Below are 13,506 nucleotides of genomic sequence, written 5' to 3'. Positions count from 1 at the left end.
AGGGGCCCCCTGCTCTGGGGATGAGCCCTTTGCCCTGGAGCAGCCCCATGGGCTGGTTCTCCCTTCCCCCTCCTGCCACCAAGCACGGAGTACCGATTTTTGGATCCATGCGCTCTCAGGCAGGTAGAACAGGGTAAAACTGGTGGAGTGGGGAATTACCATGGAAGTGAAGGACATTCCCGATTTTCCAGCTAAGATCTTCCCTTTGGGTTGTGTCTGTAGTGACCCAACCCTGAAATGAAGCATCCTTTGGGGTCAGAGCAAGCAGGGAAGTGGGTCCCTCTGCAGGTCCCTCCGAGCCACCCAACGCACGACGCTGAGCCCTCGTGAGGGTTGGGTAACATCTCATGTCCTTGCAGCACCAGCCTGCAGTACGGCATCATGTGCCTGAAGAGGCTCAACTACGACCGCAAAGAGCTCGAGAGGAGGCGAGAAGAGACCCAACACGAAATCAAAGGTCAGCAGCCACGTACACAATCCAGCTCTGGAAAAGGAGATGAGAAACCTCCCAAGAGATGCCCAGTGATGGTCTCTCTCCTATCCCTTACTTTTAACTGCATTTGCCTTGGAAAAATCGTGATTTCTGAGCAACAGAACAGCCACAAGGCTGTTCTCCAGTGGGGAGCTCCCTGCAGTATTTCCCCCAAGAGATTGCTCCAAGCGCCTTTACGCAGCTTACTCCAGTCAGGCATGAGAGGGAGGAAGGGTGTCAAAACAGAATAGATCCAGTCCGAGCATCATCAGATCATCTTATCCTGCCTATTTCAGATGCTCAGGACACCCTGCAGCTTGCTCAGCCTCCCCTTCCTCGTTGGCTGTCCTGAGATTCCCTGCGCATCTGGCTGCTGCTTAGATTACATCTCATTATTGATAATGCCCCTAATTACACCAGCAGCCGTGGGTTCTTAGGATTAATTTTCACAGTTGTTTTCTGCCTGTTATTTCAGCATTTAGTTTGGTAAATTGAAGTGAGCTGTTCCTGGCACTTGAGCACCCAGTACTGCTGCTGGCTCAGGAAAGAGAGTCCCAGGATCAGCCTGGGGCAGTGCAAAAGGGATTCCAGACATCATCAGGCTCCCGCACAACCCTGAGCTGGCCCTGAACATGCCCTCTCTCTTTTGCAGATGTGTTGGTGTGGACCAACGACCAGGTCATTCACTGGATCCAATCCATCGGGCTTCGCGAGTATGCAAACAACCTCGTCGAGAGCGGGGTGCATGGGGCGCTCCTGGCCCTTGATGAGAACTTCGACCACAACAGTCTGGCACTCGTGTTGCAAATCCCCACGCAGAACACGCAGGTAAGAGCAGCATCCTTGGGGGATTTTGGAGGAGGGTAGCCAGCATGGGACATGGCTGCGATGGAACTCCACCAGTCCCACCAACCTGGCTCTACCTTTCAAAGGAGAGCACTCGGATGGCGTGTGGACTTTCCCTCTGTCATTCTCAGGCTTTCCTGAGTTTGTGCTGGAAACCATTTCCATCGATGGGGAATGCTCATTTCTTGTTAATTTTTTGTTAATTTCAGGCTCGACAAGTGCTGGAGAGGGAGTTTAACAACCTGCTCGCCTTGGGCACAGATCGGAGGCTGGACGATGTGAGTACCAAACCTCCTATGTCCAGATCGTGCTGAGCACCTCTTCTTGTGCAAGAAACAGGAGAAACAGGACCGCTGATCTCCCCCTCCTTGTCCAGGGGTGTCAAATAGTGCGTCACGGGCTCTCTAGAGCAGTCGCATGAGCAGTATCAGTGGAATGAGCTAAAGCTATTAGACAAGGCCCCAAGGAATGTGCTGCCAGGCTGCGGAGGCAGGTGAGGAAGAGCCTTGTGCATCATTTCAAGCCTCATGCTCGGGGGGCTGAGTTTCAAGCAGGCTCACCTGGCTTTCCTTGCCAGCTGCTTTAATGTTGCCATTTAGAGTCGCAGATATTCTGGGCATGGCACATCTGCAGTGGTGGGTTAGAGATGCCCTGTTAAGCAGCCAGAAAACTGTTCACGTTGAGTCACTGAAGGCTGGAATTCATCTAGATCTCTCCGATGTGTAACTTTCCTCACTAAGATATGATAGCAGAGCTAGTCAGGGCTCTTTTCAGAGCATGGAGGGAAGCAGGCACTTCCAGATGCCATCACCTGGCCAAGGTTAGATGCATCCCTTGGGGTTTTTACTGAGCCATGTGTGTTGATGTCTCCAAGGCATCTTTGCAGGCAGGCTGGAGAGAAGAAATGGGCAAGCTGGAAAGGATAAAGCTTATGTCATGGGATCCCGGAGACGTCTCCTGTGTCCTTGGTCCAGTTTGATGACACACTTCTGCAATGGTAGAGTTGGCCCTCATGTGCAGGCCCACCCTTGTTAGGTGGAAGTAGTGCTAGTGTGTCACAGGGGGAGAAGGTCCTGCTGCCACAGCTGCCGGGCCCATAACCTGCTCCTCCCTCACAGGGTGATGACAAGACCTTCCGTCGAACCCCGTCCTGGCGAAAGCGCTTCCGCCCACGAGACGTTCACAGCATCAACATGCTCAGTGGCTCGGCCGAGACGCTGCCCGCCGGCTTCCGTGTCACCAGCGTGGTGCCCCTGCCCCCTCCATCCGCCTCTGCCAAGAAAATGCCCCCGGAAGGTAGGTCACCCCCATCCGCCCAGGGTCCTCTCACACCCCTGCTCAGACCTCATGGTGAATATGGGGATTGATGTGCCACCAGGAGAGGAGAGGGAGCGAGGCTTGATCACCTGTGATGCTGAATCCGTGTGATCCATGAGCCATTGTCTGCTGTAAATGATATTTTCAGACTCTGGTCTGGTGTGTGATTTCTTTGTTTTGAATTGCCAGGACAAGGGAGAGGGCTGGACTGGGGATATGTTCACTTACCCTGGGTCTGGCATCCAGGTCTGAGCCTGCTGGGGTAGCACTGGGGGCTGTCAGGGAGCAGCAGCCCCCTCTGGGCCAGTCTTGTCCATCCGGCCTTTTGGGACCCATCCCCAAAGGGACAGAATTAACCAGCTCAATCCAGTCCGAGCACTGCTGAGCAGCCCCTCTCCCAGGCTGGCAGGGACCTGCTGTGACTCGCGTGCTGCCTGTGCTGCTGGCTGTCGTGTTTCAGCTGAGCACGCACGTCCCCACCACACGACTCCACTCTACAAGGTATTTTGGTCCCTTCCAAAGCTGTAGGAAGGCACAAGCTCCAGCTAGTTTGTCCCCTGGACCAGGCACCCTGGTGCCCCTGTCCCAAGCCACCCACCACATCCCCAGTGGTGCAGAGCTGGCTTCAACAGGCTCAGAAATGAATGTGTGAATGAGAATTAAAAAGTTATGCTTTCACCTTCTGGCCCCAAACTCCAGGCTCAGCTCTCCTCCTGCCTCCAGATTTGCTCAAATTTCACAGCTTTTCACCCAGTGCTTTGGGTCAAACCTGTTCAACCCTTTCCACCCCATCCCTGGGAGCTGCAGTTCCCACCCAGCTGAGGACAATGAAACCTGGGCCAAAATCCCTGGGTCTGACAGCACCCAGACATGGGTAGCAGGGTGCTCGCTGGCCGAGAGTGGGGACGGCAAGTGGCAACTTGGCACATACCCTGGAGCCTTGAGAGCATCAGAGCTGGGCAAACATGCCTTTTCCTTTGAGCCTCATCTCCATTTGGCGTCAGCACACAGATACTGCCTAACAAATATTTTGGTGGAAAGCTGAGGGCTAATTGGAGCAGTTGCTAATCGCATGCTCTGCTCTTTGACTCACTTCCAGTTGGTGCCTCTGGGTCGCCAAGGCTGGAGACCTCCACGGTCCGGACATATTCCTGCTGAGGGTCAGCGTGACAGGAACCAGCCCAGCCCTGGGTAAGTGCGAGGAGGACCAAGGCCTCGGAGCTGGATGGGGACCGAGAGGAGAGCATGAGGCCCAGCGTCCTCTGTCCAGCATCACCTAGGCAGGGTGTCTGCCTTCAACAGGTTTGCCTTGCCATGGAGGACCATGGAGACCTCAGTGGCGGGGGAACAGCCCACCGCTGCTGCCTGAGGTTTACAGGACCTTGAGATGATGCAGGAGGGATGCTCAGCATCCCAGCCATGTACGGTTTGTCCAGTCCTCGGACAGACAGCTCCACTGGGGACCCCAGAATGCCATCCTAGATGGGGGGGTCCCACTGGGGTGAGGGAAGGATAGTCAAGCACTTCAAAGATGCTCCTGGGATCCTGCTGTACCCTGGGGCATGGTTCCCCTGTGCCAGGAAGATTCATTACTGACTGCATCTGGGTTTGCTGGCCTGTGGGTGCACGGGTGGAGGTGTGCCGCCATCCTCACGGGGCCTTTCCCACTTTGTTTCTCAGCACATCCCCACTATCAGTGTGGCCACGTGCTGGCTGCCTTTCAGGACAAGAGCCCAGCCTGCACCTGTTCCTTGGCCCAAACCAACAAACGCTGCAGTCTCGCTGCGGTGGACCGAAAAGGATGCTCTCCCTTCTGCTTGTGCACCCACCGCTTCCCCCAGCTCCCCATGGCTCCCGCCTGAGGCTTGTCCACCCACCTCTCCCCACACTGGCCGGGCTTTGGGTGCGCTTGCTGGGTGCCTGCTCCGTCGCTGGCAGAAGCGTGGTGCAATCACGGAGCAGCAGAGACACCCCAAAAGCGGGCTGCAATATTTGGAAACCTTTCTCCTGCCTGGTTCATGTTGCCAATACACCACGGGCTGCTGCACTGACTCATCTGAGCCCCCTTGGGCATCAGGAATGCTGCTGCCCACAGGACTTGAAGCCAAGGAAGATTCAGGCTCGTGAAAATCCTCACACCGGGGTGGCCAGGCAGGGAGCTGCCCCCAGCGGGGGCCAGTGCCAGTGCCAGGGTCGGCGCTGCATGGGGTGGAGCAGAGACCAGCCATCGTAGGGGCGAGGAGGGTGGCTGTCTGCCAGGGTGCAGGTGGTCAGGGTGCTGCATTTTGGGGTGCTGCCAGATGCCATGTAGAGGGGAGGCTGTGCCTGCACGGCGGGTCCATGAAGGGCTGCGTGGGGAAGGGCTGGAACCGCCCCATAGGCTCACTGCTGGCCGGGACGGTACCCAGCACCCACAGGAGAGGGGACCTTCCTTGGGCACCTGGGGAGACACAGCGGGGGGCACCCCCCGCCCCGGGACATGCCCATCCCTTCCCCTCTGGGACCAGAGGAGATGCTCTCCTCTCCTGCCTCCAGGCTGTGGGCAGGGATCAATCCAGGAGGCCCTTCACTCTTCCCATTTCTTCCCCGTAGGGTAGGATCTCTTCGTCTCCTTATGCCACGTTTGCCTTGTGTGGCCCCTATTTCTGATGTGATATTTATTGATGGCTGGAATGACCTTATACTTATCATGTGCTGTCTGGAAGTGCAATATCTGAGAGGCTATACAGTCACGATGTCTTTTCAGTGTATTATTTGCCTAATACAGTATTAAATATTTTTTTAATTTGAAGAGTCAGTGAGCCCTTTATATCGATGCCCTACTTCTTTCGTCATATTATTGGTACTGCATGGACTCCAAACCCTGGATCGGGTCAGGAAAGGATGTATGTGTGTTCCAATAAACAAGATTTTAAAACAGTGCTGGCTTGAGCCTTCTTTCTAGAGCCCAGATTAAAAATACAATTAATCTTTAGCTCCCCAAAGAGTTTTTGGGGCACAGGGCTGAGCCACGGTTGCAGACTAGTGAGATCACTGTTCTCTGCAGGGCTGATTTGAGTGTGGGGCATCCAGTTCCACCGCTGAGTGACCACACTGGAGTCCAGCTGGATTTTCTGATATGGAGAAATCCCCAACCTGGGAATTAGGGCAGACCTGCACAGAGGCGAACAGGAGTAAAGGAAGCCCCGAGCAGTTCAAACAAGAATGCCTTTATTTAAAAAAAAAAATCCAAATAAGTTAGCAAAAATAATAATAAAAAAAAAAAATGGCAACTCCACACAGCGTTCAGTAGAAAAGACAGCTCGGGCAGCCTCCGCGGGGCTCAGCACCCGCAGGACACCAGCTGGAGAGAGACGTTGGTCAAAGAGCATCTTGGAAAAAAATTAGCAAGCGAACCCAGCACACACATTGGCCCCCAAAAACCGATCGCCCCGGACAGGGAGTGAAGTGGAACCCAACACCGGGCGGCCGCCCTCACGGGAACCAGGGCCGCTGCCAGCATGGGGCTGCAGCGCTGCCGACATCCCACCTCTCCCCATTATTTTTTTCCAGCTGGCTGGGCAGGAGCGTTTCGCGAGGAGTGGGGAAGGAGGCAAGTGGTTTCAGCGGTGCAGTCCCCAATGCCGGAGAGGTAAATACAATTTCCAGTGGCTGGACCCTTCCGGCATCTTATTCCCACCCCATTACCAGCTCGAAGAGCCACCGGGGTTTGCGCTGGCTCAGTTTTGAACCCGCTCCTCCTGGAACGTCACGGCCACGTCCTCCACAGCGATGCTCTCCACGATGGAGGAGAGCGAGTGGAGGTTGCGGTCCTCCGCCGCATCGTCAGCCAGGAGGTGATCTGCAGGGAGGAAGGGGATGATCACGCTGCTGGGGACGGGGACCATGTGCTGGGGATGGCTCCTGGCCCCGTGCAGGGGGGACCCAGTGATTCCTGCACAGGCGGAGTGACCAGGGCACCCACTCCCAGCTCCCACCCTGCGGAGAAGTGACACCTTCCCCCAGAGAGTGAAACTTTTGGACACTTTTTAGCTTTTATTCCTCATTGGAAAATAAGATTTAAGTTTCTGCCTTCTGGGAAAAAAAAAAACAGGTGGATTTGGTGGGGGTGGGGATAACTGCAATAATGGAAAAAAAAAAATAGCAGCTGCAGAGTGGGGCATGGGGACGGAAAGGGAGCCGGGGCAGCGACACGTAGTGATGCCCAGCACCACAGCCAGCAAAGCCAAGCCAAAGGGTGGCAACAGATGAACCCTTGATGGGGACCAAGTTGCTGGGGCCCTGAGCTGCTGCCATCCAACTGCTCGGCTCCTCAGAGCAGGTGTCTTGGAGAAATCAGGCAGTGGGAAAAGCCTGAACTCACCAAGCACTGAGCCAAGGCAGTGCTGGGCTATTTATGAGCCTGGGGGGAGCTCATGTCTTTGCAAAAGTGGGGTGGGGAGGGAAGGACAAGGTTCCTTTTGTCCTCCACATTGAGCATCTCCTCTTGGGGGGTTGGCTTAGCGATGTTCTGCTCCAGAGCTGAGGTGTCCCCTGCTGCTGCCCCCGCCCCGGAGCCCGGTGTCACTGCGGGACGCGGGACAAGGTGGGGGGACCTTACCTGCAGGGTTGGTGCTGAACTCCAGCTGGTTGCTCCACTCGGGACTGCAGGACGAGCTGCCGGATCCGCACTCGCTGGCCGCCTGCAAGGAGCCGAGATGCTGACCATGGGTGTCACCTCCTCCAGCCTGGCCAAACCCCAGCAGCCACCCCAGAAACACCCCGAGGTGCCCAGTCACCTCAGCACAGCATCCCTGCAGGGGTGGGCACATCCCTCCCCACCTGCAAGCAGCTGGAGGAGCCAACAGCATTCGGGGTCCCCAGGACCCATCCGGGCCAGATGCTTCCTTAACCATAAAGGCTGAAAAATCTCCCTTTTGGGCTCTGGACACAGGAGAAATGGGGCCATCTGCTCACTGCAGGTGAGAAAAATGTCTCTTCATTCGGTGACTATGAGAAAGGGCTAGAGATGGAGCAATGTCCTTGAGCAAACCAGCTTTTTGCTGAAAATCATCTAATCAGGCTTATAAAAAATGACACACAGGCTGGACACTCTCAGGCCATCCCAAGGGGATTTCTGGGGAAGATCTTTTTGCAGTTTGATTTGTGGGTTTGGGGCCTAACTCTGCTATTGCAGAGGGAAGAGCTGACAGCCTGAAAAATGAGAGTGTTACTCAGCAAAGCTCTGAAGTAACTTTCTTTGTGTGTGTCTTTATCTGGAAGTGATGCCAGCTGGGGTTAAACCCAAAATACAATTTATAGGAGCAACCCCAAGGACCCAGCTATACATAGCAGCCTCGAAATGGTACTTTGGGTCTACAAGCTCACGGCAGCACAGGCTAATTCATTAACACTTGGATTTATTTCCCATTGAAGTAGGAAATTCTTGCAGATTTTTTTTCCCCAAAAAAATCCTGGATTTTGCACTCAGTATGTGAACCCCTGGCTATGCCTCAGAGAAGGGATGGCTCGGGGCAGCAGTGACATGGGAACTGCTCAGTGTGGTTTTTGAGCGCGTTTGCGGGGGCAGTCAACAAATACACCCAGGTGGGTACATTGGGATTACACCAGGAAGTCTCAAGAATATACAGGATGGAGCCTAAAAGCTTTTTCAGTCCTTTATTCAGCTCTAAATGTTGGGCTATCTGGGTACCTGCTGGTTTGGTCCTTAAATCCTTTAGTCTGAAAGGGGATAAACCCCTGTGTAGCCCTGTCCGTGCCTCTTGTAAAGTCCTTCTGTATCTATAGCTACATCTGTATCAATATCTCTATATCTATCAATATAGCTATAGTTCTATCCATATCTATACATCTATATCTACTTCTACATCTATATAATCTATATCATCAATGCTTATACCTATATGTACATCTACATCTATCTGTATCATCTATATCATCACTACGTGTATTGTCTATAGCTACCTACACATTTCCGTATCCAAAGCCTCAGAGCAGAGGGTAGTGCACGCCCAGACACCCAGCCCAGAAATCAGAGGGCAGATGAAAATATCTCTCAGAAACTTGGTTAAATGACCAAAATCTTGCAGTGCGACCGGACTTGGCTTGCGGCATCTCTGCCTGGGGCTGCAGCAAGACACACCCGCTGCGAGCATCCTCATCCTCGCCTGGCTCACCGATCAGCACCTTTGGCCGGAGAAACTCAAGGTGGCCCCGTGCTGACCCCCTCGTCCCCTGCCTGTCCCCTGCCTGGGGGTGCTGTGCCACGCTGACCACCAGAGCAAGTCCCCTTGCCCCAGCATGTCGTGGCCCTGGCAATTGCATGGCAGCGGGCGAGCGGGAAGCGAGGCTGCAGGTGTTGTGCCCAGGAGCACCGATCCCTGTGGAGCGCCGCGGGCGGCAGCAGGTTGTGACCCCCCAGCAGTGTCTGGTCGGAGGCTTTGTGGGATGGGCTGCCCTGAGCCTTTACAGGGAGAAACCAGGAGTGTGTGTGTGTGTGTGTGCCTGTGAGCAGGGGAATTTAATTTAATTTTATATTTTATTTACTTTATTTTCTCTCATTTTAATTCATGTCATTATTTAATTTTATTCCATTTTATTTTATCTTAATTGATTTATTTTGATTTTATGTTATTTCTTTCATTTTCACCTTTATTATCCCTTCCAAGCCCAGGCACAGGTGTCACACCCAGTGCAGTGCCCAGCACTGAAGCATGCAGCCCCCAGTACATCCATACACAGGGAGAGACCACCAGTGGCCTCTTTACCCAGGGGTCTGAGCACCCAGTCGGGACTGGATCAATGTCACCCCGTGCCTTTACCCAGGAGACATTCACCAGCCCACGACAGCAGCACCTGCCTTGCCCCCGGGGCTGGGAGGTCCCACTCCTCCCAGCAGGACCCAGTGCCCCAGAGCTGCCCAGGGTGTCTCTTTTTGGGATCACCCCCATAAAACATCACCCCCATAGAGCATCACCCCCATAGAGCATCACCCCCATAGAGCATCTCCCCCCTATGGCATCACCCCCATAGAGCATCACCCCCATATGGCATCACCCCTATAGAACATCACCCCCATAAGGCATGACCCCCACGCTGGTCCCCAGCCCCCGTGTGGGATGCGGGGCTGCACGACGGCACTTACCCCGGGCTGGGCAGCGGCGGGGCGGAAGCGCAGGTCCCTCTGCTCCCGCTCCTGCTGGTTGAGGGTGCTGAGCAAGCTCTGCAGGCGCTCGATGTACTGGATGGCGCTGCGCAGGATCTCCACCTTGGGCAGCCGCTGGTTGGGGTTGAGCAAGGTGCTGCGTTTCAGCGCCTCGAAGGCTTCGTTCACCTTCTTCAACCTGCGTTTCTCCCGCAGGGTGGCCGCCCGCCGCCGGTCGATGGAGACCGTCTTCCTCTTGCACACCTTGCAGGCCCAGGGCAGGCACTGCCCGGGGCAGTGCTCAGGCAGCGCTGAGTCCTTCTCCTCCAAAGCCACCCTGCCCTCGGGACACAGGGCCACCTCGGGCCGCTCGGGGTACGCCGCCGGCTCGTAGCCCTGCAAGCGGGAGCCCAGGAAATTTTCCCCATCGTAAAACCTCTGATCCGGGAAAAAGTAAGGGTTGGTCTCAAAGAGCTCCATGGGCGCCCGGGCGGCTCAGGGACGTGTGCGCGGCTTGGGGACGGCTGCTCCCTCTCCCCACGCCAACTGGTTGGTGCCATTTAAACCCCAGCGCTGGCATTAAATCACGGAGATAAATATAGAAAACCTAAAGGAAACCTGAGCCCACCCTAAGCTGCTGCCTCACATCAAAACTTGTCCATCTGATTTCATGTGCTCTCCCTGCGGGGATTACGCTGCCCGGACCGTGGCTGCTCTAGGGGGGCTGGGGGGGCTGGCACAGTGGGGAGGGCAGCCCGGCCGCCCCGTAAACAAGGGCTTTGTTTGAGCCCAGAGGTGCCACCAGGGCCGCGGGTGGCTGCCAGCTCCCCCCAGCATTCCTGCCTCATCTGGTCCCTTCAGTTATGGCTGGGCTGGGGGAGCCCACGGTGGCCTCGTGGCCCTGCCCGGCCGGGCACCCGCACCCCTTCCTGGCTGCCACCTGCCATCCCACAGCACCCCGGATCCATCCCTTCTCCGTGGTCAGACCCGACACCAGCACAGCATCCCCCGCTGCTTGGCCTTTGCCCCCTGTCACCCCGCGCTGCCCCACGCCGCTCACCCCCCGTATTTCCCATGGCCCCATCCTGCATGGGAAAGTGCTACTGCATGTCGCATGTTGCAACATAAAGGCTGAGGGTGTGGAGAAGCGGAGGAATCCAGCCCCGAAGGGATGTCCCAGGGACCACCCTGCAGCCCTTTCCCCATGGGCACCCCTTTCCCCATGGGCACCCCTGGCCACGCAGCACCCATCCCCTGCCGGCCACTGGGCACCCCTCCTGCTGTCCTGCAGGAACAGAGCGGGCAGGATGGTGCCAGGCTCAGCCCTTCCTCCACTGCGGGCTTCCTGAAGGTTCCTGGCCAAGTCCCTTATCCCAGAGTGGCATTTTTGGTACAAAATCCATGTTCATGGCCCTTCCCATGCACCAGACCCAAAGGACACCTCCTCCTGTGTGTCTCCATGCCCCACCAGAGCAGCCTAGCTGGGCTGGATCCCCTCCTGCCCCAGCAGGCTCATCCCAGCTGGTCTCTGGTACCGGCTCCTGTACATGTGGATAACCAAAGCCCCAGCACCATCCTGCCGCACCCGTCCCCAGCAAAGACACATTGCTCCCATGTTCCCGATGGGGAAACTGAGGCACCATCATGGGCACTGCCTGGGTAGCAGCACGGGTGTGTTTTTAACCCATCCCCAGACCTTCTCTACTGACTCCAACCTCTTGACCATGTCTCTCCAGCTTTGTCTTTGATTCAGAAGGGATTTATTTTTTTCCATCAGGAACGTCAGAAACCATCTCCCATCTCCTCCTATTCCTGCTCCAGGCCAGATTCCAGCCGAGGGATCGGTCAGTGGAAAGAATGTCAGCAAAGAGCGGGGCCAACCCTGCCGGGATTTTCCTTCCCCAAATCCCCCCCTCCCCAGAGAGGCTGTGCCGCAGTGCATTCCCCACACCCACTACCAGCACCCTGGCTCACTTCGGGTTGATTTCTAGCCTTTTTGGAACCTGCCACAATGCTTTTCTCTCTTTGCAGTGACTTGTTTGGGCCCAGAAGCCTTATAACGCATCCTCACGCCGATTTCAGCTCTCCCAGGGTCTCAGCCCTGGGGGTTTGCTGACCCCATGGTTTTAGCATCCATAAAAAATCTGCAGTAAGGAAAGCAGGACCCTCACCCTCAAGGGTCACCCTCGGCACAGCCCGTGTGCTCCTCAGGGTTAACCAAACCCCGAAATGCTCAAGAAGGAAAGAAATCAGAGCACCGGCTTGTCCCCTGCTTAGGACGACAGCACTAAAGCAGTGAGGAAGGGGCATGATTCGCCCTGAGAGCCTGCAGAGGGGCCAGTGGCAGGTGTGAAGCCACTGGGAGGGAAAACCTGAGCCCGAGGGCTTCACAGCAGCATGTCAAGCAGTTTGCCTCACTGATGGAGACCTTTACAGTGGCACTTGGTGGAGGACATGACCCAAGTGAGCCCCTCGAGCTGCAGCCAGGTCCCTGGGTGAGGGATGCCTGCAGGACCACCCTGGCTCTGCCATATAAATGGGCCTTTTGTAATGGCAAGGGTGTGTTTGGAGGATGAGGAACCCAGCGGTGACATAACTGGCTCTGTGGGGCACGTGGTGGACCCACCCAAGAGAGCAGTCAAGCATTTAGCACTTCATAAAACGGGGGCAGCATCAGCAGAGCAGGCGCTGGCTGCTGCCGTGGCCTTTCCCGGGCCAGGAGAAGTGGCTTGAGCCAGCCTCGGTGGGCCACTGAGGCCACTGTGTCCCTGAGCAGGCTGTGAAGGCTGGAGGGAGCCCGTGGAGATCAGGAGGAAAGAGCAGCCAGTGCCAGTTGGGATGGGGACTGGGGAAGAAGGACCCCGCACTGGGTGGCAACCCCAGCCCCTGCATTCACTCCAGATCCTTTCTGGGGGGTCTCATCCAGGCTGCCCTGCTGCCCCCGATACAGGGAGCCGGGATAACGCTGTGCCCACCCGGCTGTGGCTCTGCTCTTCCATCAGACCCTCTATGCCAGATGACCCTAATCCTGGACACAGGCCGGGGGACACAGTGGGGTCTGGAGTCCCTGGGTCCAGTGGACTCATCCTGACTGATATCAAGCCAGGGATAATGATTATCACTGGGCAAGCAGTAGCCACTGAGGGACCCTGGCACCTGGGCTGCCAAGGGGGCTCCCTGTACGGCCTGCATCACCCTGAGCACCCCACAAAGAGGAGTGCTGGGGGACGGGCGAGTGGGGGGGCTTTTCCCGGGTCCCATGGGTGCCCACGGCGGCTGCAGGCTGCGCCCTGGGTAATTTGGAGCCGGTCGGGGATTAGGGCTCTGCTGCCGGCTGTCAGGTTAGCCCGTGATGGATGGCGGCGGCTGGGAGGCACACAAAGGCAACGCTGTGCGAGCCCCGGGCAGAACGTGCTGCGATCTGTCACGGGGTGACCTTCCCCGGCTGGCGGAGGCCTCGCGGGGACGGCTCACCCCGTCACAGCCGCCTGGGATGGGCAGCCACCAGGCCCGAGCTAAAAATACCCCTCCATTGAGAAAATCTCAGCGAGGAGGGTTTGCCCTTGCTCCTCCGGGGCAGCTTCCCGAGCCGGGTCCATGGCGCAGGGTTGCGGAGATGCCTGGGGGCTGCCCCGGCTGTTTTGCCTTCCCACCATGGCTGATTTGCTGGGATCTGGGGAAGCGCATCGGCACGTTGCACCCTGGTGCACGACCCTGCGTGGTGCAC

The 13,506-nt window shown here is 56.5% G+C and overlaps 2 protein-coding genes across 16 annotated transcripts in view; one reads left to right on the top strand and one right to left on the bottom strand.

The window, feature by feature from the left end:
- PPFIA4 (PTPRF interacting protein alpha 4) overlaps positions 1-5,552 on the top strand; it is a 57,720-nt gene extending 52,168 nt beyond the window's left edge. For 13 of the 15 annotated variants that reach the window (XM_040616775.1, XM_040616774.1, XM_040616771.1 and 10 more), the window contains 5 exons: positions 360-457; positions 1,125-1,300; positions 1,528-1,596; positions 2,437-2,614; positions 3,735-5,552. In XM_040616775.1, the coding sequence (XP_040472709.1) occupies positions 360-457; positions 1,125-1,300; positions 1,528-1,596; positions 2,437-2,614; positions 3,735-3,793 (580 nt within the window). In that variant the 3' untranslated portion in view covers positions 3,794-5,552. The remainder of the gene's footprint in view (positions 1-359; positions 458-1,124; positions 1,301-1,527; positions 1,597-2,436; positions 2,615-3,734) is intronic. The other 2 variants (XM_040616764.1, XM_040616763.1) reach the window with 2 other exon arrangements.
- Positions 5,553-6,354: 802 nt separating this feature from the next.
- MYOG (myogenin) lies at positions 6,355-10,259 on the bottom strand. The gene is made up of 3 exons (XM_040616842.1): positions 9,780-10,259; positions 7,236-7,317; positions 6,355-6,476 (listed from the first exon to the last, which is right to left on the bottom strand). Exons 1-3 carry the CDS (start codon positions 10,257-10,259, stop codon positions 6,355-6,357), a joined length of 684 nt encoding a protein of 227 aa, XP_040472776.1.
- Between the last annotated feature and the right edge of the window lie 3,247 nt (positions 10,260-13,506).

The sequence above is a fragment of the Falco naumanni genome, chromosome 17 (assembly GCF_017639655.2).
Source record: "Falco naumanni isolate bFalNau1 chromosome 17, bFalNau1.pat, whole genome shotgun sequence".
In the NCBI taxonomy this organism is placed as follows: domain Eukaryota; kingdom Metazoa; phylum Chordata; class Aves; order Falconiformes; family Falconidae; genus Falco; species Falco naumanni.
This window is presented reverse-complemented; position numbering and strand designations above follow the sequence as displayed.

What these genes read in the sequence shown, in the direction of transcription:
- MYOG (XM_040616842.1), bottom strand. Translation starts at nt 10,259, where the DNA reads ATGGAGCTCTTTGAGACCAACCCTTACTTTTTCCCGGATCAGAGGTTT. An exon ending in CCGCCGCTGCCCAGCCCGGG is followed by an intron (nt 7,318 to 9,779) that starts GTAAGTGCCGTC and finishes GGCTCCTTGCAG; the next exon opens with GCGGCCAGCGAGTGCGGATC. An exon ending in GTTCAGCACCAACCCTGCAG is followed by an intron (nt 6,477 to 7,235) that starts GTAAGGTCCCCC and finishes TCCTCCCTGCAG; the next exon opens with ATCACCTCCTGGCTGACGAT.